This window comes from Lampetra fluviatilis, chromosome 41, assembly GCF_964198595.1.
Source record: "Lampetra fluviatilis chromosome 41, kcLamFluv1.1, whole genome shotgun sequence".
NCBI classification, from domain to species: Eukaryota; Metazoa; Chordata; class Hyperoartia; order Petromyzontiformes; family Petromyzontidae; genus Lampetra; species Lampetra fluviatilis.
In genome coordinates, this window is record NC_136315.1 from 6,430,894 (window position 1) to 6,453,622 (window position 22,729).

Consider the following 22,729-nt stretch of genomic DNA (forward strand, 5'->3'; position numbering starts at 1 on the left):
ATTGTCACGCACAACGAGTCTGTGTGCAAAATGTCAGCTCGATTGGATCACGGGAAGTGAGTTAAACAACGACCGAAAGATTTGCACGGTCGTAAGCGCGCAAGCAAACAAGCAAGCAAGTGAACTTAATATAAAGGATTTAAAAAGACAACAGCAGCATCATCATCAGCAGCAGCAAGAATAAAGCGAGCTGCATCAATAGGCACGTATAAAAATGTTTTATGATCAGCAGAATCATCATCAGTTTCAGCAACAGCGTCGTATAATAGCATCGTCGGAAGCATAATCATCAACAGCAGCATTATCCTCAGCAGCAATATCAAACAGCAGCGTAAGTCGTCATCAGTCCACTGTTGGATAAAATCCAACTTGATCATTATATTCAGCCACGTTATGTCCACTTCCCCTTTTTTGTACATGCACAGATATTTATCGATTTAAAGCTTTCGTGACTGCAGGGATTCATCTTCTTGGTTCTTTCGGTAAAGTCACGTAGAAGGGGATAATAAAATAATAAATATAAAACAATAAAATAATTCTCACGACGTTTCGGCCACAACGCAAACAGCCGTCCTCAGGTGAAGAACAGGTCAGACCTGAAACGTCGTGAGAATTATTTTATGATGTTTTATTTTTATTATTTTATTATTTCCCTTCTACGTGACTTTACCAAAAGAACCAAGAACACATATTTTGTCAAATCACTGCTGGATTTTGGCCCTCTGAACGCCGTGCGGGGTTTTGTAGGTTTATTTGGCCATACTTCACCACGCCGGTCAGTTACGGACCGATGGTGTGGGAGTATAGACGCGGATGCATAGGAGTGCAGTACAACGGATTTTACTACACTGCCCTCTATTACCCACCACGTAGCTTTGCAACCCACGTGACCACCTGTTTGTACATGGTGATCGCACATACAAGCACTGTCCAGGGTCAAAACTCTGCTTAGCTTCTGAGATACGATGAGATCGGGTGCATTCCGGTTGATTAGTTGATGGTCAGGTCGCGAAATAAACATGATAAATGTTGTGGCAAAGGGAATCCTTTCTTTAATTAATGAACAGTGGAACAAAAACACGAAGTCATGAATTTATTTTGAAAAGTACCATAAAGCAAACACAGTGCAAAGTCAAAAACATTGACACGTGAAATCTGCATCATTGGCAATGCTTATGTGTAAAAACATATACAATCCATGTAAATTGCAGATACAGAAAATATATTCCTGTAATTTTAATCCAGTGCATAATCACTAAACTGCATAGTTGGTAAATTCTATACCGAAGGTGGAATGAAACAGATCACAATTCATAATTGTCTTGGTAGGTGCCGCGAGAGGTGTAACCATTCAACCACTTTTCAAGATTCAATTCGCGAATAAATTCTTGTTTTAACACTGGCAAATGTAGAGGCCACAACCCAGTAAACAATGACTGATGGGCTAACATTGAGCCAACGGTTTCAGCCACATCCCAACGTTGACCCAACATTGACCCGAAGGAAGTTCAACATATATACAGACTCCAACGTTGCATGTTGAATGGTTCGTAGCTGCCGAGGCTTCATTAACCCATTACATACAACACACACAATTCGAGAAAACATGAATTCATATACACGCGATTCAGTGCACATATCGTGAGCTCATGAATCATTATTAATCTATGAATCGATGCATTACTATTCTCGAGTTGACACCAACGGCGTATTACTGCACCAGCACTTTTGTAAAAATGAATGAAAATCCAAAATAGACACCAAAGTGCTGTATAAACCAATCCGAAATTGCAGATAAATAATTCATAGGTAGATTATTCTCCGACTCCATTAGCAGTTCCGATACATTGCAGGAAATTCCACATTCATACGGCAAGTACCTAATAAACGTATCTTATGTCGATTGCCTATCTTGGCAGAAAGCAAATACCACCTTGCCATGAATACTGCCTTACATCATCAGCAATGGTCTCTCCACTGCTGGATTAAGGCCTCCCCACGTCGTCACCATCCCTCAGTCTTACGTTACCACACATTATCTCGCTTGTGTGCATACGCTTAACCCTTTCCCGTTCCAAAAGGTCCACGTTGAGACAACGGTTCCAAGTACACTTCCGCACGGGACAAAAACACAATTCTTGTTGAGGAAAAGCATTCATGATGCAGTGAATACCTTTAAAGGAGACGTGTGCGGCCAGTGTTGCATTCCATCCAATCATATACAGCTCTAATCAGGAAAATATGGTAAAACCATTGCATGAGTCACAGTAAATCCAACTGGCTAGCTGTTAAGTTGAATGATTTATATTTTTAGCATGTTGGAAAATGTCTCGAATTTCTCAGCCCCCCAAAAAAATTACATTTTAACTCACGCCAATTTCGTGACTTCTCTTGCTTATAGGAAATCTAGCGACCGTTGACGCGTCCTCCCCGCGGTTATGTCTGTAGGACGTCTGCGAGTGACGTGACGGTCAGGGCCTCCTGAACGTGGCGGGCCGTGGTGCCCTGCCACGGGTAGAAGGTGATGTTGCGTCTGCCCTCCGTGAGCAGCAGCCCGTTGTCACTGAATCGGCCGGCGATGGCTCCGACGTCGAGCCACACGAAGGGAGCCACCGCCACTGCCTCCAGGGTGACCACCACCACCGGCGCACCAGGCACGCCACTCACGCCTGCCACCTGTGCCGAAACCACAACAGGCCCATCGTATAACACCGTGTCATGTCTTGTTACGCCATCCCATTTTATAATCAGCCATGATCGATCCAATGAAGAACGAAAGCCTCCCAAAGTCATTGCCATATCTGTAACAATCCATCCAGCACATGAACGCAAGCTGATTTCGTCACTCCACCTCCATGATGGACGATTTTGTATGCGTTCTCTCACTTGGCTGCCACTGTTGTTATTTTCGACCACCATTCATCATCCATTCTAACGACGTGTCCTGTCTAAGCCTATACTTACTTTTCTTAAGTTAATTTCACTTGCATTTACACCACCAGAGGTGAAAAACTGAATAACTCACACTTTTTCTACTGTGCAGTTTTGCAACAACGGATTGGTCCAGCATTTGTCTTCACCGCAAATCTCTATCCGCACTCAATTAAAGTTACCAAACGTACAGATTTGGCTGTGACTGTCCCATAAAAAAACAACAACTCTGTCCTGGTCTCCAGAAATATTTGTGAAAGTGTGCACATTGTGCGAGTTGTGATTTAATGTATTTGTTTTCTTTTAACCGACGTGACTTTGCTGAAAAAAACAAAGAGTATAGTTTTAAATTTCCTGACCTCATGCTCGATTCATGGTTCAGTCAAGGGCAGGGCTACTTGAGTTATAGATGTGGTTAACAGACGAGTTGGTGGGGCTAATTTCAGAAAGAGTGGGGCTACTCACTCTGAAGCCGAGATGAGTGACTGAGTGGACAAGGCTATCTAAATGTAGGAAGAGATGATGGAGAGAGGGGCTGCCAGCACTCACCATGTGTCCATGTTGAGCCTCCCAGCAAATTCGGTACCCTTACCCACCATACCACTTCACACAAACGCAATACATGTGTATCCTATAACTCACAAATACAACCAAACGCTGCCCGACAGTGAACACACCAACACATCCTATACCTTGTCATGAAATACACTGCCACACCACACCACACACTGCCACATCGCACACTGCTACAGAACACACGCTACTACTTTACACAACCATAACTAAACGTGGATGGGGTTCTCACCCCGTGTCCCTGTTGAGCCTCCCAGAAATTCGGTGGGCCTTACCTTCGCTGATGAAAAAACAATAGGCTTTACCATTTTCGGTAATAATATAGGAAGTGTGAAGATGTTGCAAGGCATCAAATTAGCATTAACCACACATGCTTGTGGTACAACATACAAACAAACGTGCTTTAATAATGATGCATGCATCGTCCTTGACATTGATTGACCTACACCAGAGACAGCCTCCTTCATGGCCTTGTCTCCCCACCAAAGTTGGATCAGAGAACGCCAAAATGTGAATAGCTGAAAGGCAATGCAAATATTAAAGCATTAAAAGCTCAGGTTGAGTGGGTTGTATCTACGGTACCAATTTTTTCCCGTATCAAAATAATGAAAAAAGAATACGGTCACAGAGATACTTACCTTCTTTGGTTCTTTTGGTAAAGTCACGAAGGTATAAAATAAAATGAATTAAATCACGACGTTTCGATCGCAACACAAGCAATCATCATCAGGTGGGAAAACCACAGCAATAATTGTTTTGCTGAAGTGGAAGAGGTTATATAGGTAAAATTTTCTTGCTGTGGTTTTCCCACCTGATGACGATTGCTTGTGTTGCAATCGAAACGTCGTGATTTAATTCATTTTATTTTATACCTACGTGACTTTACCGAAAGAACCAAAGAGTATGGATCCCCGCTGTCACGAAAACTTCAAATCTAGATTATACTTACCTTCCACAAGAGGTTTTTTTGGGATAGATTGCGAAAATATAAATGTGTTGTTAAACCCGCCACCGCAGCCAATTATTTCCTACTTCAGCACACCGGTGTGTTGGAGAGTAAACCCACAACATTTGCAATTCGAGTACGGTGACGTTTCGCCCCAGTAATTACAACCAGCCTCATCAGGCGCCAACCAGAATTGGGTTAAATATTCTCACCTTCACTGGCCGCGCATGCAGCCCCTGCGCGTCCTTTGGCGATGCCAGGAAGACGTGATTGCGGGGGCCGACCTGCGTGCCGTTCTCCGCCTGCAGCTGAAAGGTGACGACGCAGCGCTGCCTCGTGCAGCCGGTGCAGCGAGCGAGCAGCATCTTGATGGGCTCGTGGTGCTTTTTCACCGCGCTGCCGGCCGCGACCCACGAGGACGCGCCGACGAGCGAGCACACGGGCCGCAGGCTGCTCCACGCGTACGCCTCCACCTGGTTCGCAGCGCCGAGGGCACGGCGAGAGGATGAGCGTGTGAGATCATCATCGTCATAATAATTGTTGTCGTCATCAGCTGTCGTCTATTCACTGCTGGGTGAAGGATTCCCCTTGTCGGTGAGATATCACTATCGGGCTTCAGCGAATTAGGTGATCTCATTGCTCCTTCAACCAGCAGTGGATAGACCATGACTGCTGCTGCTGGCATTGATGATCGGGATTCCTTCAAAGAGCAGTGAACAGATCACAGATGATGATGATGGGATATTCTTCATGCAGCAGTGGACAGATCACAGATGATGACGACAATTACAAACATAAGGATGATAACAAGGAGAGGAGGCCGTCATTCAGTAGTGGACCAATCTAGGCTGCGCCTAATGATGATGATGAGCATAAACAAATTCCCTTTCCCCATCTTTACAGGAGAATACACAGGGCTCAATTTCAACCTGATGCATACATCAGGTCAAGGACCTGCAAAATATTTCCACACCCGGCAAAACCACGAGTTGTCCTCCTCGCACCTCCACGCCAAAAGGCGTCATCTGGTCCAACACCAATGGAGACTAGGCTCTAAGAAAAGCTGTCTCGGGTGTGGACCAATCAACTTCAAGGACAGTGCATATAATTATCATCATCAGAGTTGTTCCTTTTTGACTGCTTGTGTTGTGTAAAAGAAATAGCAACAAAAAATCTAACCAGAAAACTATAAACAGACATATAAGCAGACAGATATCACAAAGATACACAGAGAGAGAACACGTATCGGCACAAAGAGAGAGATCGTCTCTGTGACGAGGCCTTAAATATAGAGCGGAGGCGGGGGCGGAGAGAGGGAGGCGGCAGAGAAAAAATTAGCATGTCAATGAGTGGACGACGACGTGGTACGGTACGCAAGCATGAAAATTAGGAGGAAGACACACTAAAATTAAATAACCTAGTAAAATATCGAAATGTAATATAATGCAACACAGAGAGTCGGTCAACACACAATTAACGCATAGCCTGGTTGATTACGTATTTCAAAGATTGCTAAGTTAGAATTAGAATGAATGCTTGTGTTGTGGTTATTGAAAACATGATGCCTTGTATAAAGGTGTCAGTTTTTGTACCAGTTGAAAGGGTAAAAACCTATTACTATATTTTGCCACTGGTAAAGGAGGTCTCATAGTATACATAAGAGTAGTCAGGTGCTTTTTTTTTCCAGAAAACATCCAGCGAGAGATGAAGCCCTGAAAATGAGTAACGCAGGGCGGCCACCCTCTCACGCACCCGCACGGCGAGGTGCAGGCCGAAGAGTTGGTCGTTGACGGCGTATATGACGAGCTCGCCGCCATCCAGGAAACCGATGGGCAGCACGGGCGAGAAGAAGTCACGAGCAAAGTGGTGTAGCATCTTCCACTTGCCGCCATACTCTTGAGCACAGAGCCAGCACAAACAGCGTAAGCGCACAGACACGCACGAGCGTCCGACGCTACGTACGTTGTATACGATAAAGGTGCAGCCCTACAAAATACTTGCTCATGCCACTGCTTATAGAAGGGCCTCTTTGAGAGGAAGCTTTTGAGAACTCCTCTATTCGTAAGAAACATTTTTGGGTTAGATCGCATTATTTGTAAATGTGTCGTAGCCCTCCACCACCCGACACGGCCAATCAGCAAAAAAAGTGTCACGTTGACAAAAGACGAATAGTTCACTGCTTTAGCCCACCGGTGTGTTGAAGAGTGAAACCACAACATTTACAAATTTTGAGTACAACGTTTCGCTGATAATTACATCCAGCATCATCGGGCAATTTGCCAGAATGGTGAAGCCCTGACTTGCTCCCGGTCTATTCGGCCTACGCTTTCATGCTGGCCAGGCACCGTGGAATAGGTGGCAGTCCCCATATTTTACACCAGCGCATGCGACCTGCCGATTGGCTAACTGTTGTGTACCCATTTGTACTGCTCGGTGGACAGAGGCAGAAGGATTTAAGCAACTTTTCCGCATTGTTTCAAATGTCATGCTGGGGGAGATCAAACCGGCAACCTCTGTATTTGTAAGATGGGTGTGTTTACCGATACACCATGGTACTAACCCTACGTAGTGCACAACGTGTATATTGAATGCAATATCATCCCCTTATAATGAGTAGAAATTTTCCATGCACACCGACGCCTTTTGCAAACTGCTTTAAACGCAGGCGAGGAGGAGTTTCCGCACTCACCCAGGGAAGACCAGGAAGCTCCCTGCCAGATGTCGTTGAGCTGCCAGTACAACGCCCCCATTGTGTGACCCTCACCAGAGATCACCTCGCTCCGGCTCCGTCGGTAAAACTCCGTCTCGCTCTTTACGCACTGTGCCTGCATCACCTGCAAGCAAACACGAGTCGGCACGGGCAGCCCCTAATTTATCCGGCTACGGGTCGATTTGGCATGCTGATTTGGCGCCGCGTTGACGTGTGCGCCGCCTCTACTGCACAAGGCAGCGCAGCGAGAAGGTGGACTGAACGAGACGACCTGCGATAGCAGGCGAAAAAAGGGCATGTGCACCGTCTCGCCGCCTCGTCCGTATCGTTTGTTCCGTCCGAACGTTATGCACCTGGGACAGGTAAAGGGTGAGCTGGAAGGCACGGAGCGGATCGCCGGTGGCCGGTAGGGGGAAGTGGCGTGCGATCTGCTGCAGGATCTGCTCGTTTCCTTGCCCGTGGTGCTGCCGGTGCTGCATGAAGGAGCTGTTGAAGGACCAGTCGCTCTTCTCCGACACCTGCGTTCGACATCGCGCAGTGGCGGCATTCTTAAAGTGAAACTGGAATTCCCGAAGTGGGGGGCGGCATGATATTGCGTCAGCTACACGTGGCGCACACTTCTCTGGCGACGGGGGCACGTGTATGTATGTTGAACTTCTTTTGCACCGTACGTGGGAAACTGTGCTAATCATGAGGTGCGGGTGTGAACATGCACCCATCTGCCACGTGACTAATAACCGCTGGGAACAACCCCAACTTCCAAAGTATGGCGGCGGCGCGCCCCTAGTACCCACCTCCACCTCAGCTGTTTGTTGTCCTGCCCCCGCACCTCCGATGAACATGTACGGTGTGAAAGAAGTTCAAAATACATACGCACATACGGCTGGCACCTGGAACAGCCCGACCGGCACACACCTGCGCCAGCGTGCTGAACGACGGCCAGGACTGGAAGCCGTACTCGGAGGCGAAGCGCGCGCGCGGGTAGCGGCTCCAGTCCCAGCAGTCGGCGCCGTACTCGTAGTAGTGCGTGTCGCCGTAGTGCGCGTCGTACGGGTCGCGTGCCACCCAGCCCTCGCTCTCCGACTCGGCGCCGTTGGTGGGGCTCGACGCGAGGAACGGGCGCGTGGCGTCCTCCTGCGTGCGATGACGACGACGGCAGAGAGAGGGGATCAACGCGTCGCTGTGAATGCTGTGGGCTTACTCCTCCAACACGCCGCTGTGCTGAACTAGTAACTCATTGGCATGTTTTGGTAACGTGACAAACCTTACTAATTGGCTGTGTCGGGTGGTGGCGGGTTAAACGACACATTTATAGTTACGCGATCTAACCTATTATGAATAATATTGGTCGCGAAAGCCTACTACTACTACTACGTGTTTACACTGGGGATGAACGCACCGGCACCCAGAGATTTTCGTCCTCAGCGGGAAAGTCCCTCGGCTCTCCACTGCTGCCACCATGGTGTGGAACTTGTCCCCCAGCTGCCTGTGCTGTTGACTTCCCGGCCCTGTTCAGTTGCAAGATCTTCCGTGGTTACTTCTGCCTAAAATCGACCGTCTCGTTCTCTCTATAATATATATGCCCACTGTTTCTGTACAGCGTCTTGACATACTGCCATATTTGGAATACCTATTTGAGTCCATGGATCTCTATCTAACTCTATGGCTCCCTATTTAAATCTATGGGTATATGCATTGAGTCTATGGGTCCTTAAGTGAGTCTATGGGTTCATTGTGAGTCAGCGTGTCTCTATGCAATTCCTTAGAGTTTCTCACTCAATATTTTCCGGGTCACTGGTAGAAAGCAGGCGGCAAGTGACTATTCGTAGCAGCAACAGCCATATAAAAAAAAAAACTATTTTAATTTTACCAGGTAAGATTAATTGAGCTATATTGCTCTCTTTACATGCTTTTTTAACTCACTCTGTTGTTGTATCCTCAAATCTTGTAACTACATTTTTACCCACTTCCCAATGTGGTATCGACTGCAAACTTGGTATACTTATGTCATACTGATGACAATACTATATTCTATCATAACAACAATTAAAAAATATATATTTTAAAACATTATTTTTATATGTTATGTTTCGGCTTGGCTCTAATTGTCCACGGTGAACTGACGTTGGCTGTAAATCGCCCACGGTCCCCCTTACGTTATGGCAAGCTTCGGGGCCACTTCCTGGAGTCGTGGAGTTCTGCCATTACTAGCACGGTACATTTCATGAAAGCGTGTTTAAAAAAAATATGTTTTAATATTACTTATTCAGAAGTGACCTGGCCACAAACGATAGCTTAACGAAGTGGCTTATTAAGTGGAAATTTATAGCAGCCAAATACTCTAAACGCCTCTCTCTAAATGTGAAGGGGAAAACTGGAGGACCCAGAGAAAAATCCACACGACCACGGGTAGGATATGCAAACTCCAAATATACAACAGACGTCAGGGTCGGGTTCGAACCCACGACTTTCTGTATACTAAGCGAGGTAGTTAACATCTCGCCACCGTGGTGCCCAACGAGAAGTATACTGGATGTGGCGTGGAAACTTTTCCGACGTTGAAATTACGCCCTGAACCTCCTGCTACATGAAGACGCTTGGCCATTACCTTAAGAAAAATAAATAAGAACGAGAGTCATTTTGCACTGTGTGGGCGGAAACCGGCGAGCCTGCAGAAGTTCGAGCCACTCGCCTGCATCACGGCCGCGCGCACCGTGCCCACGTAGAGCTGCACGTACTCCTTGTGGAAGCGCGCGTAGTCGGCCGCCGGGATGTGGAACCAGTTGGTGGCGAGCGCCGCCTCGTTCTCGTTGTTGGCGCTCCACACGACCACGCTCGGGAAGCGCTTCAGACGGCGCGTCTGCTCGTGAAAGGCATTGGAAAACTTTTGAACGGCACGGTCGTCGTCATCAGTTCGGGCTGCGATTTTGGCACGGTTACTTGATGGGGTGCCGCGGTGGCAAGATGTTTTCTCCCTCGCCTGGTATGGGGGAGGTCATGGGTTCGATTCCGACCCTGGACGCCTGTTATACATTTGGAGATGGTATGTCCTCGCCGTGGTCATGTGGACATTTCTCCGAGTGCTCCGGTTTTTCCCCGCCACATTTAGATTCAAAGTAGTTTAGATTATTTGGCTGCTGTAAACTTCTACGTGATAACCCACTTTGTTGAGCTATCATTTGTGGCCAGGTCGCTTCTGAAAAAGAGCTAATAGCTCAGTGGGCTTTACCTGCTAAAAAAAAATCTAAGTTAAATTCACAGCCAAGGTGCAGGAAAAACAACAGGAATTCATGGGAATGCCACAGAATAAGTTGGGGCGTCTCTCCATCTCTGAGAGAAAAACCACACACACACCCACGCACAAGCGAAGAGAATGCTCAAACCCTGACAGAGACATGCGACTGCGTAGATTTTCCCAATTGTGCTGTTCAGATCTCTGATGCACATGGGAGCAGAACGCAGGACATTGCAATAAATGTGCCGAAAACACATCGGAGACCTTTCAGAGGCAGCTAAAGAGAAACCTCGCTCCAGCACCTCTGTGGGATCTCGTGTCACGAGTCTCACCTGCTGCAGCACCTCGGTGTTGACGGAGCTCAGGAAGTCGGCGTCCGTTGGGTAGAGAGCACAGGCAAACATGAAGTCCTGCCACACCTGCCAGAGTGGAGATGGGACATGGCTGTAAAGATTACGACAAAGGGCAATCGTGGCTGGCAAATGTCAACAGTTGCTGCACCGTTTTCTATTGTAGCGGATTGACCAAATCTGCAGAAATCTGATCGGTGCTCCCCACAGTGAGCGACTGGAATGGCAATAACCAACTCAATCAGATCACAGACAGAGGTCACGTGACCACCCGAGGTCATTTGTCCACCTTTTGAAAAATGTAGGTGTCCAATCTGGATGGAGCGTACACATTTACGATGTATTGCTTCACGAATTACGAATGTTTATCGTTAGATTTATGTTTTTGTTCTATTAATGTGATAACTTTATCACTCTGCACCTCCTCTGTAGCTCCTCATAGTAAATGCGCTGCTAGCCGTGGTTGCCATAAAACTGCCCCAGTGACTTATGAGCTTTGCAGTGAAAGAAGCGATTGAGCATGGCTGTAGTTATAAAAAGCATTGTCATGTTAAACAAATTCCCCTTGAGCGCCGCTAAGATGCATGTAGTGACGGATGTTGTTTCGAAGTGGCAGTCCTCATGTGGTTACAGGGAATACAACATTAACTCACGGGCTGGGTACGGTCCAAAGTTGTAGGTTCCCCATCTATGATTATAATAATTATCATTCCATTGATTTACCTGAAAAAGCATCACCGAGTCTCAAGACTCTTTTTAAGGAGGGTCCTGCCAAGTTTTCGCAGCAGGGGATGATGTTGCGGTGTGTGCAATCCCATCGAATGTAGTTTTTTTTTAAGCTATGGGAGGCAACCGTGTATCCCGGAGAAGACCCATGGAGCCGAGTCAGGAATCGCACCCCCAACGTCTCATGCCGAGCCATCGTAGGTCCATAGTTGCAACACACGTGCCGACGCTGGCCCAACGTTGCACGCTTACTGGGCCAGGACCTTCTTGCTGCGAGGCACGAGCATTACCAAGACGCCACTCTGCCGCCCACCTCTGATCAGCAACGTGAGGGGGGGGGGGGGCTTCCTCGTTTGCTTCTCGTTTGTTTATTTGCGCGATACATCCTCCTACAAACGCAAATGATGCGGCGCTCACCATGATGCCCAGCTCGTCGCACGTCTCGTAGAACGCGTCCGTCTCGTAGACGCCGCCCCCCCACACGCGCAGGGCGTTCATGTTCGCGTCCGCGGCCGACTGCAGCAGATTGCGCAGCCTGCACATGCCATCACACGCAGCTTGGCCGTCGAGCAACAGGAGTGTCGATCATCGAGCAACATGAGCATTAATCAATGAGCAACAGAAGCATCGATCGTCAAGCAACAGGAGCGTCGATTGTCAAGCAACAGAAGCATCGATCGTCAAGCAACAGGAGCGTCGATTGTCAAGCAACAGAAGCATCGATCGTCAAGCAACAGGAGCATCGATCGTCAAGCAACAGAAGCGTCGATCGTCAAGCAACAGGAGCGTCGATCGTCAAGCAACAGAAGCGTCGATCGTCAAGCAACAGGAGCGTCGATTGTCAAGCAACAGAAGCGTCGATCGTCAAGCAACAGAAGCGTCGATCGTCAAGCAACAGGAGCGTCGATCGTCAAGCAACAGAAGCGTCGATCGTCAAGCAACAGGAGCGTCGATTGTCAAGCAACAGAAGCGTCGATCGTCAAGCAACAGGAGCGTCGATCGTCAAGCAACAGGAGCGTCGATCGTCAAGCAACAGAAGCGTCGATCGTCAAGCAACAGAAGCATCAATCGTCAAGCAACAGAAGCGTCGATCGTCAAGCAACAGGAGCGTCGATCGTCAAGCAACAGGAGCGTCGATTGTCAAGCAACAGAAGCGTCGATCGTCAAGCAACAGAAGCGTCGATCGTCAAGCAACAGGAGCATCAATCGTCAAGCAACAGGAGCGTCGATCGTCAAGCAACAGGAGCGTCGATCGTCAAGCAACAGGAGCATCAATCGTCAAGCAACAGGAGCGTCGATCGTCAAGCAACAGAAGCGTCGATCGTCAAGCAACAGGAGCATCAATCGTCAAGCAACAGGAGCGTCGATCGTCAAGCAACAGGAGCGTCGATCGTCAAGCAACAGGAGCATCAATCGTCAAGCAACAGGAGCGTCGATCGTCAAGCAACAGAAGCGTCGATCGTCAAGCAACAGGAGCGTCGATCGTCAAGCAACAGGAGCATCAATCGTCAAGCAACAGGAGCATCGATCGTCAAGCAACAGGAGCGTCGATCGTCAAGCAACAGAAGCGTCGATCGTCAAGCAACAGAAGCGTCGATCGTCAAGCAACAGGAGCATCAATCGTCAAGCAACAGGAGCATCGATCGTCAAGCAACAGGAGCGTCGATCGTCAAGCAACAGAAGCGTCGATCGTCAAGCAACAGGAGCGTCGATCGTCAAGCAACAGGAGCATCAATCGTCAAGCAACAGGAGCATCAATCATCAAGCAACAGAAGCATCGATCGTCAAGCAACAGGAGCGTCGATCGTCAAGCAACAGGAGCGTCGATCGTCAAGCAACAGGAGCGTCGATCGTCAAGCAACAGGAGCATCAATCGTCAAGCAACAGGAGCGTCGATCGTCAAGCAACAGGAGCGTCGATCGTCAAGCAACAGGAGCGTCGATCGTCAAGCAACAGGAGCATCAATCGTCAAGCAACAGGAGCGTCGATCGTCAAGCAACAGGAGCGTCGATCGTCAAGCAACAGGAGCATCAATCGTCAAGCAACAGAAGCATCGATCGTCAAGCAACAGGAGCGTCGATCGTCAAGCAACAGGAGCGTCGATCGTCAAGCAACAGGAGCGTCGATCGTCAAGCAACAGGAGCATCAATCGTCAAGCAACAGGAGCGTCGATCGTCAAGCAACAGAAGCGTCGATCGTCAAGCAACAGGAGCGTCGATCGTCAAGCAACAGGAGCATCAATCGTCAAGCAACAGGAGCATCAATCGTCAAGCAACAGAAGCATCGATCGTCAAGCAACAGGAGCGTCGATCGTCAAGCAACAGGAGCGTCGATCGTCAAGCAACAGGAGCGTCGATCGTCAAGCAACAGGAGCATCAATCGTCAAGCAACAGGAGCGTCGATCGTCAAGCAACAGGAGCGTCGATCGTCAAGCAACAGGAGCGTCGATCGTCAAGCAACAGGAGCATCAATCGTCAAGCAACAGGAGCGTCGATCGTCAAGCAACAGGAGCGTCGATCGTCAAGCAACAGGAGCATCAATCGTCAAGCAACAGAAGCATCGATCGTCAAGCAACAGGAGCGTCGATCGTCAAGCAACAGGAGCGTCGATCGTCAAGCAACAGGAGCGTCGATCGTCAAGCAACAGGAGCATCAATCGTCAAGCAACAGGAGCGTCGATCGTCAAGCAACAGGAGCGTCGATCGTCAAGCAACAGGAGCGTCGATCGTCAAGCAACAGAAGCATCAATCGTCAAGCAACAGGAGCATCAATCGTCAAGCAACAGGAGCGTCGATCGTCAAGCAACAGGAGCATCAATCGTCAAGCAACAGGAGCATCGATCGTCAAGCAACAGGAGCGTCGATCGTCAAGCAACAGAAGCGTCAATCGTCGAGCAAGAGGAGCATCGATAATCCAGCAACAGGCGCATCGATCGTCGGGCAACACAAGCATCGACTGATCCTGATGAGAATTAAATATTTGAACACCAAAAAATTCAGATGACCAGTTTTGAAAGTGTACAGAGATGGGTGGGAGTCACATCGAGGCTTTGACATGAAGTGTTAATGAAAACATGAAATGTTGTTTTCTCTAGAAATTTCCCTTTTTATTAGTGGGGTGTCTTTAAACGTATTCATATTCTTAGGTTTTTTTTTTTCGGTAAAGGAAGCTTGTGTTGCCTCTGAAACGTCGTGATTTTTATTTTATTTTAATTTTTTACCTACGTGACTTTACCGAAAAAACCTAAGAATATGAATCCTTGCAGTCACGAAAGCTTCAAATCTAGAATGTCTATAAGCGCATCGCCATCCTCCATGACTCTGAGTAAGCGGCCTGTGGTCGAGGTTGGTGGAGGGGGGGGGGGGCTCGCCCACCGGCCAGGGGTGACACGGGTGTGGAAGGAGTCTGCTGGGATCCAGTTGGAGCCCTTGAGGAACACGGGCCTCCCGTTGATGCGAAAGTAGAAGCTGAGCCCCGGAGAGTCCGCCACGGGTTCCTGCACGAGCTCCACTGTGCGGAAGTAAACCTGACAAACGACACGTGCAGAGAGAGTGGGGGGGGGGCGGGTGGGCAGGGAGGGAGAAGTGGAACATAACGAGAACATACGCAAGGTTACAAAGGAGAGGGGGTCATTCGGTCCGCCCGGCTCGTGACGTTGGTTGCAGATTCATGCGAGAATCTCGTCGAGGGGTGTCTTGAAGAGCCCCAAACGTACCAAGGTACAGTTCGATTTAAAGCTTTCGTGACTGCAGGGATTCATCTTCTTGGTTCTTTCGGTAAAGCCTTCAGACGCTGTCTCCCCGACAGACCTGGTCTTCACCTGAGGACGGCTGCTTGCGTTGTGGCCGAAACGTCGTGAGAATTATTTTAATGGTTTATTTTTATTATTTTATTATTTCCCTTCTACGTGACTTTACCGAAAGAACCAAGAAGATGTACCAAGGTACATTTCGCCGATCGTGCCCCCCGTGGCGTGACCATACGTGGTTGACCGCGAGGTTCCTGAATGCTTTCGTAACTGTACTGCTCGTGATGATGCTGCTGCGGAAAAACACACGCCACCATCTTGTCTCCATCTTGTCTCACAAGTGGCCCATCGCGGGTCCCACGTCACGTGGTGTTCCCAGCCTCCAGTGAGGAGGCAGTGAGCTTCAGCCGCACGCTTTTTTTCCCTACGTAATTTGTTTTCACTCTATACATTTACCGTAAAAGTTATATTTAGCACCAGAAAATATTAATAATATTTCGCATTCAAAATGCTCTCTGTTTCATGTTTGGGTTGATGTAGGGTAACATAAAACAAAAGGAGGGATGGGTGTTATATTACGAACCGTAAACCAAACGCTCGTTCTCCCATTTGCACCTAGGGGTTTGCGGATGGCAGATTTGCCGATTGCGGCGATTTTCAAGAAAGCAACCCCCGCGATGGACAAGAGGTTTTGTGATGGAACATTGCAAAGTAGATACATCATTTTGAATCGAATTGCGGTCTCGAAAAATAATTTATTGAATTACAAAGGGGGAAACTCCCTTACATGCCTAACATATTAGGATGTTTCAAAAGTAAAGATAACCTTAATTACCCTTGAAATCTATGTCTGTGCCAATTTGTAAAACATTGTGTGATAAATGGGGCCTGACTGGCACATATCTGCAATAGCAATATAACATTTAACAGGTAGGAACAACAGGTTCCACACTGCCCACCAGGGATTATTTGTCTGTCTGTCATGCATATTTGTCTGTCGTGCACGAATGCGCTGTCCAACCAAGTTCCTACCTGCCCACTCCGAAGGAACGTGTTTCAGAACGCTACTGCTAGATGGCAGATGCATCAAATGATAAGCGATAGCTCCACCCATGCACAACTGCAAATAAGAACTGAAGCAAGCTGTCACTTACTTTTTGTCCACTGGGCGCATAACAGCAAGCACATTATTTATACGAAGAATGAATCTAAAATTTGGTGCCGATTAATCGAATCGGGATTGTGGTCAAACCATTACATTCTTGGTATGCATCGTGGCTGACCAGCCAAATGATGTGTGCACATCTCACCATGGTGTCTGCTGCCAGGATGACGCCCCCGTCGAGTAAGATCTGGGCTGTTGTGTGGTAACCACTCTGGTTTCCATCCCCTCGGGGCCACCACATCTTCAGGTTTGTTCCGTTCTGCATGTATAAGCACACACACACACACACACAAAGATCCACCCCCCCTGTCACCATAACAGAATGTTGGGGCAGGCACTGTTAGTGACTTGAGGGCCAGCACGGCACACGAGGGGGTGGGTGGCCAGCACCACGCCCGGCCGCCCTTGCCTCTCCAGTGGCGACGTTTACACACCGCACCAGCTACTCATTCGAGGCTGGGTCGACCTAGGAAAGGCCAAGGATTGGTTCAAATATTCGCAACTGTTATTGGCCGTGAGCGGGAATAGAACTCGGGTCGTCGGGTTCATAGCGCAGTGCGCTAACCACTGCGCCACCGCTCACGCGTGCACGGCGGCACACCTGTGCGAGGGGGAAGGAGACGTGCACGGGGCTGGTGCCAGGCGAGAGCGACACGTTGTAGGAGAAGGACGTCTTGAGCTCCAGCACGGACACGCTGATGGCTGCCTCCACCTTCTGGTTTCCCAGCAGATCCACGTGCGCCTCCAGCTCCAGGGACCACCGTCCCCACGGTCCGTCTGTGGTCATCATCATCGTCATCACCAATCATCATCATTGTCACCAATCATCGGCAGCAACAGATCGATCCACTACTGAACAATCAAGCTAGCACGCGATTTGTGTTAACACGTATGCTTTTGCGACCGATATAATGGGTCATAATTCATTTTTAGTCAGATCGCCGCGTGAGTAAGTTGCCGACGTGTGTCGTACGCCCTCGTCCACCAGACAAATAAATGTCATCGTCACGTGAACGAGCGTGTGCTCGGAGAGCAATCCACAACATTTAACAATCCTCTTTAGAGCTGTCAAACAGTGCCGGCTGCCGTTCGTGTATATCACGCACTCCCATGGCCGTTTGGGGTGAGCGGGCTGCGGGTGAGACAACCATCGGGGAGAAGTTTGCCAGCTTCTTCATCTCACCGAGCGGAGAAGGGATGACGGCCAGGTCGAGGAGGCGTGCCAGGTCGTAGGCTTCCAAGCGCACACTCCTCCAGATGCCCTGCGTGGCGAAAGCAGGGCCCCAGTCCCAGCCAAACGAGCACTGCTCCTGTTCACAGCCCCAACGATACAAGAGGCCCACTCAGCTATGTAGCTCTTTTTCAGAAGCGACCTGGCCACAAATGACAGCTCATCGAAGTGGTTTATCACGTGAGAATTAATAGCAGCCAAATACTCTAAAGGCGTGATGTTGATTTTAAATGTGGAGGAAAAAAATGGAGGATCAGGAGAAAAATCTACACGACCACGGGGAGAGAGAGACATGTAAACTCCAAATATACAGGCTTCAAGATTGGGATCAACCCGACAACCTCCTGTATACCAGGCGAGGTAGTTAACATCTTGCCACCGCTGCGTTGGAGGAGGTGGCAGTGGTAGTAGAGGAAAATAAGGAGTTGATGTCGGTTGTGGTGGTGATAATCGAGGCAACGGTGGTGGCAGTGGAGGTGATGCAGGAGGAGGCGATGGCGGTGTCGGTGTTGGCGGAGGTGGCGCAGGCAGAGACACGCACGCGCATATGAGGAGGTGGAACAAGGGAAGCGAGCGAGCGAGCGAGGGAGGTGCTGCGCTGACCTTGCGAATGTAGTTGACGTGGCACTCGCCGTGTTGCTCGGGCGGAGGGCACGCGGGGGGCACGGGCCACGCGGGGTGCTCGTGCGCGCGTCCCGACGCGTAGCGCGGCGCCGACTCGAACGCCACCGTCAGCAAGTTCGTCGCGCCCTCGCCGTCCTTGAGCAGGCCGCTCACCACAAATTCCTGCGCCGCACAGAGTAGCGGACGACGCCTTTGTAGTTTAACAAGTAGCAGGCTTTCGTGTAAATATAAATGTTGTGTCGTTAAGCACGCCGCCACCAGATACAGCCAATTAGTAAGGTTTGTCACGTAAATAGAACGAGCCAATTAGCTACTAGTTCAGCACACCAGTATATTGGTGTGCAAACCCACAACATTTAAAATTTGAGTACGACGTTTCGCTGGTGATTACAACCAGCTTCAGCAGGCGATTTGCCAGAATTGTGAAGAAGTCTTCCTGTTTCGGTCTTGAATAGAGTAAAGGTGATGTCATCACTGTGAGCCTAACAGGTGCGCAGACCAGAGGGGGGTTAATGTAATAGCCGCAATGCTACATGGGCTGAGGCTAATTCAGGCCTAGCGGTAACGCGTTCGCCGCTTGTTGTCGCAGAGGTTAAAGGTTCGAATCCAGCAGCTACCCTGGTTATTACTGCGCGTGCCTTATTTGTAAAAAAATATGCGCTGTCTCCTATAGTTCGTAGATGTAGATTTTTCTCGTTTTATACTTTGTTCTATTTTTATGTTTCAGTATTAATGCGATGGCGCTTTGAGTGGCAAACATAAAATTGACTTATCTTCACTGTGGATGTTAAATAGCCCACATTACTCAACAGGGATTATACATATATCTCAATCATCGCCTCCAACTGAGACAACTTGACAGGACCCTCCTAAAAGAGAGTCATGAGACTCAGTAAGTTAACAAGCATTATAAAATAACAGGAATAATTAAAAGTAATTAACAACCCTGCGTCAATCCAGTGCTGGATTAAGGCCTCTTCACAACAGGTTGTTTGACCATACTTCACCACTGTATACAAGCTCACGCACCACTGGATAAAAAAAAAACACCTGAAACGTTTCAGCGGTTTCTCTCTCATGGTGGAAACGATGGTGGTCCCATCCACGCCATTCCGTGAACACCATCACCTCACCAGTGCTCCCGGCAGTGGCGCGCATGTAAGCGTGTTACACATTTCATCCTCGTAGCAGCAGCGGCTTTTGGCTGGCTCTCGAATAAAGACGGTCACCGCATTGCGCACGTTAAGATGCGCTTCTGTGGCCGTCTGGAACGCTCTTCCTTCCGATATCAGGAAGTCGCTGGAGCTACGTACTTTTAAATCTAAATTGGAAACTAATTTCTTTAGAACTGCTTTTTGTGTTTAATTTGTTGTCCTTCCCCCACACCCCCGACTAGGACGGTTGGCTTCGTACGGTGCGATCGAAGCTCAACGTACATACATACGTACAAAACTCCCCCACAGCCAGCAGGAGCAAGCACTCACGTAGGAGATGAACATGTTGTCCGTGCGTCCCAGCACCACCCCGTTGAGAGAGACGGTTGCCACCGTATCCACCCCTTCAAACACAAGCACCGCCTTCTGACGGTTCCTGCGACACACAGAGATCCCCCCCCACCGTGGAGGGCACGTGCTGTTAGCGAGCACCCATCCATTATAAGACTGGCACGGTACACGAGGCGGTGGTGGCGTGGCCAGAACCGCGACACCAAATTGTCGTTGTCTCCCCAGTCCTGATGTTTGCGCATTGCACCAGGTACTCATTTAAGGCTGAGTCGACTTAAGAGAAATCCAGGGCCGCCTGCCCTATGCAGCTCACTTCTGGTCGCTCCTTTCTTCTCTCTTCTCCCTCTCTTCCGTCCCCTCTCATGACCCTCTCTCTCATCCCTGACATCTTGGCTCTGTCGATCCTTCTCCTCCCCATCCTGCCTGATGCTCCACGTTTCTTCCCACTGCTCCTCATTTCTTCCTGCCGCTGATCTACGACTCATCGTGCCCTCTTTGCCTGTCTTGACTACCCTAGCCGTGCTGTGCCGTGGGTAAAAATGTTTCACGATTACTAAACCACGAAATTTAATAAAATAATCGTTTTTTTACCCTTTTATCTGGCAACAAAACTGACACCTTTTATTACAAGGAGTCATGTTTGCATTGACCACAATACCTGCGGTCGGAATGCAAACAAAAAACACAACTCTGATAATGTATGCACTGTCCTTGAAATTGATTGGTCCACACCCGAGACAGCTTTCTTTAGAGCAGAGTCTCACATGGTGTTGGACCAGATGACGCCAAAAGGCGTACAACTCAATGACAATGCACCATCAGAGTATAAGAGCTCGGGGTAAGCATTTACACCAATTATCATATTTTGCTACTGGCAAAGGAGGTTCCAATAAGGTCACTATATTTAAATTAACTCGACACGTGGTTTGTAACCAGGACGGAATGGTTCTCACTGTAATGGTATCGGCACGGTGAAGTTGCGTTGGTAGGTCCAGTCCTGCCTCGATACCCAGCGGTACACATCATCGTTGAACCTGTAATAGGGGTCCTGCGGAAGGCGGGGTTCAAAGTTGGAAGAATGATACGTTAGTGAGAGACTGACATCGAACGATTTGACTAAAACTCGATTATTAGTATGCTTATGATACACGCATCAAATTATGTGCATAAGAGTCGATGATTTTAAGATTCATACTCTTTGGTTCTTTCGGTAAAGTCACGTAGGTATAAAATGAAATAAATAAAATCACGACGTTTCGGGCGCAATACAAGCGTCCGTCATCAGGTGAGACAACCACTGCAGTCACGAATACTTCAAATGTAGATTATAAGATTGCAAAAAATTGCAAGTTCATTTATTAGGTATAGCCATGTGAGCCATTCGGCTCTTGAATCGGGTGCAACGTCAACAAACAAAAAACAAAAACATGAACAAGAAAACATCTTAAAGTGTGACTATGTGCAAACTGAAAATCCAGGAAAAAAAACAGCAAGAATTCCAGAAAAAAAGCACCGTACACCAACGCTGTGTGCAGAAATCCCAGTGGGATGCAAGTCAAACAACAACCACAAGACAACTTAGATTAAGGCGAATCAGTCTAACTCCGTACTACAACAAACAAACATGGCCAAGCTGAGAGTCTCAGCACAGTCACCAATACCGCACACAAAAAACATCATTACATGTACAGTTCTGCATTTCATTTGCCTAAATTTCCAACTGTGAGAAATTAAAATATTGGCTTGACTGTCACACGATGAACAGATATTACAGAGCGGCTGGCAAAGTGTTGCTTCCTAATGGGTGGTGAGAGATGGTGGTCACTTGCAGGGATCTCGAAAGGAGCTCTGTAATCTCCACTTCTGTGGGTTGCACTGCTTTAGGAGAGAGTGGAATGTATACGGAACTTTGTCCATTGACATAACGCAAGCACAATTCGGATACAATTGGGAAAATGTAAAATATTTAAATTTTATTCCAGTATATGTTAGGGGCCGTCCATAAATGACGTCACGCACCTAGGGGGGGGGGGGGTCAGACATTTGTGACGATGTGTGACGAGGGGGGGGGGTGAGAAATGTGACGTCACATCAAAATGCGAAACTTTAAATAAATGTAGACAACACGTTCTACTTAATTAGACTTTTTGATAAATGTTTTCTCCTACAACATCAGAGTGCAGCGCCACATTAAATACGCACAACAATGACAATAGTTTAAAGCGATTTGAAGCATGTTTTTTGGGGGGGGGGGGGCAGAGCTTTGTGACGTCATATTTGAGGGGGGGGTCTGACTTTTTGTGACGCCGTGTGACGATGGGGGGGGGGGTCAAAAATCGTCCAAAATCGCGTGACGTCATTTATGGACGCCCCCTTACATTGTGGACAATAGAGTGAACAAATGAAAAACAATACAAACAAAACTGTGGCAAAACCGAGACGAAAAACAAATAAAACACCTGTCCTGACCCCCCCCCCCCAATGACTACTCCAACCCAGGTGTCACGCACCTGTATGATCCCTGCTGCCATTAGGTCCTGGTGCACGCAGCCTGGCACCGTGGCTCTGACGCTCACTCGGCCCTGCCTACTCTCCGCCGTCCACTCGGATCCACCGAGGTCGTGGGTCTCCGTCAGAGTGGTCCCCGGGGAACTTCGAGGGCGGTGTGGCCGACTTGACATCACCCCGAGTACCCCCATTGAAGTGCACAGCATTAGCGATAACAGCAGTGGAGAGAGCATGGTTGGGGGTGGTGGGGAGGGGGTGTTAGCTCGGGGTCTAGGGGGATCTACTTGGGTCCCTGTAGACTGCAGACTGGGACTCTGATCCCAGCGTTGGGACTCAGGGGCGTGGACTTCACGTGACTTGCTGGACGTGACGTCAGGCGTTGGGGCGGGCAGCACTTGGAGCTGTCCCTGGTGCCAGACGAGAGGTTTTTTGTGTCGCACACTTCCAATGGCTGGTTGAGTGTTGTTTGTTGTAAACA

The 22,729-nt window shown here is 48.5% G+C and overlaps 1 protein-coding gene across 1 annotated transcript; it reads right to left on the reverse strand.

Annotated features, from left to right (window-relative positions):
• Nucleotides 1-1,077: 1,077 nt before the first annotated feature.
• On the reverse strand, nt 1,078-22,571 carry MANBA (mannosidase beta). The gene is made up of 17 exons (XM_078875421.1): nt 22,254-22,571; nt 20,697-20,791; nt 19,723-19,828; nt 18,218-18,400; nt 17,567-17,693; nt 16,985-17,160; nt 16,529-16,642; nt 14,845-14,996; nt 11,889-12,006; nt 10,728-10,814; nt 9,853-10,020; nt 8,076-8,294; nt 7,514-7,678; nt 7,140-7,284; nt 6,203-6,345; nt 4,663-4,923; nt 1,078-2,676 (listed from the first exon to the last, which is right to left on the reverse strand). The coding sequence occupies exons 1-17, from the start codon at nt 22,482-22,484 to the stop codon at nt 2,437-2,439; spliced, it is 2,730 nt and encodes a 909-aa protein (XP_078731547.1). The 5' UTR covers nt 22,485-22,571; the 3' UTR covers nt 1,078-2,436.
• Between the last annotated feature and the right edge of the window lie 158 nt (nt 22,572-22,729).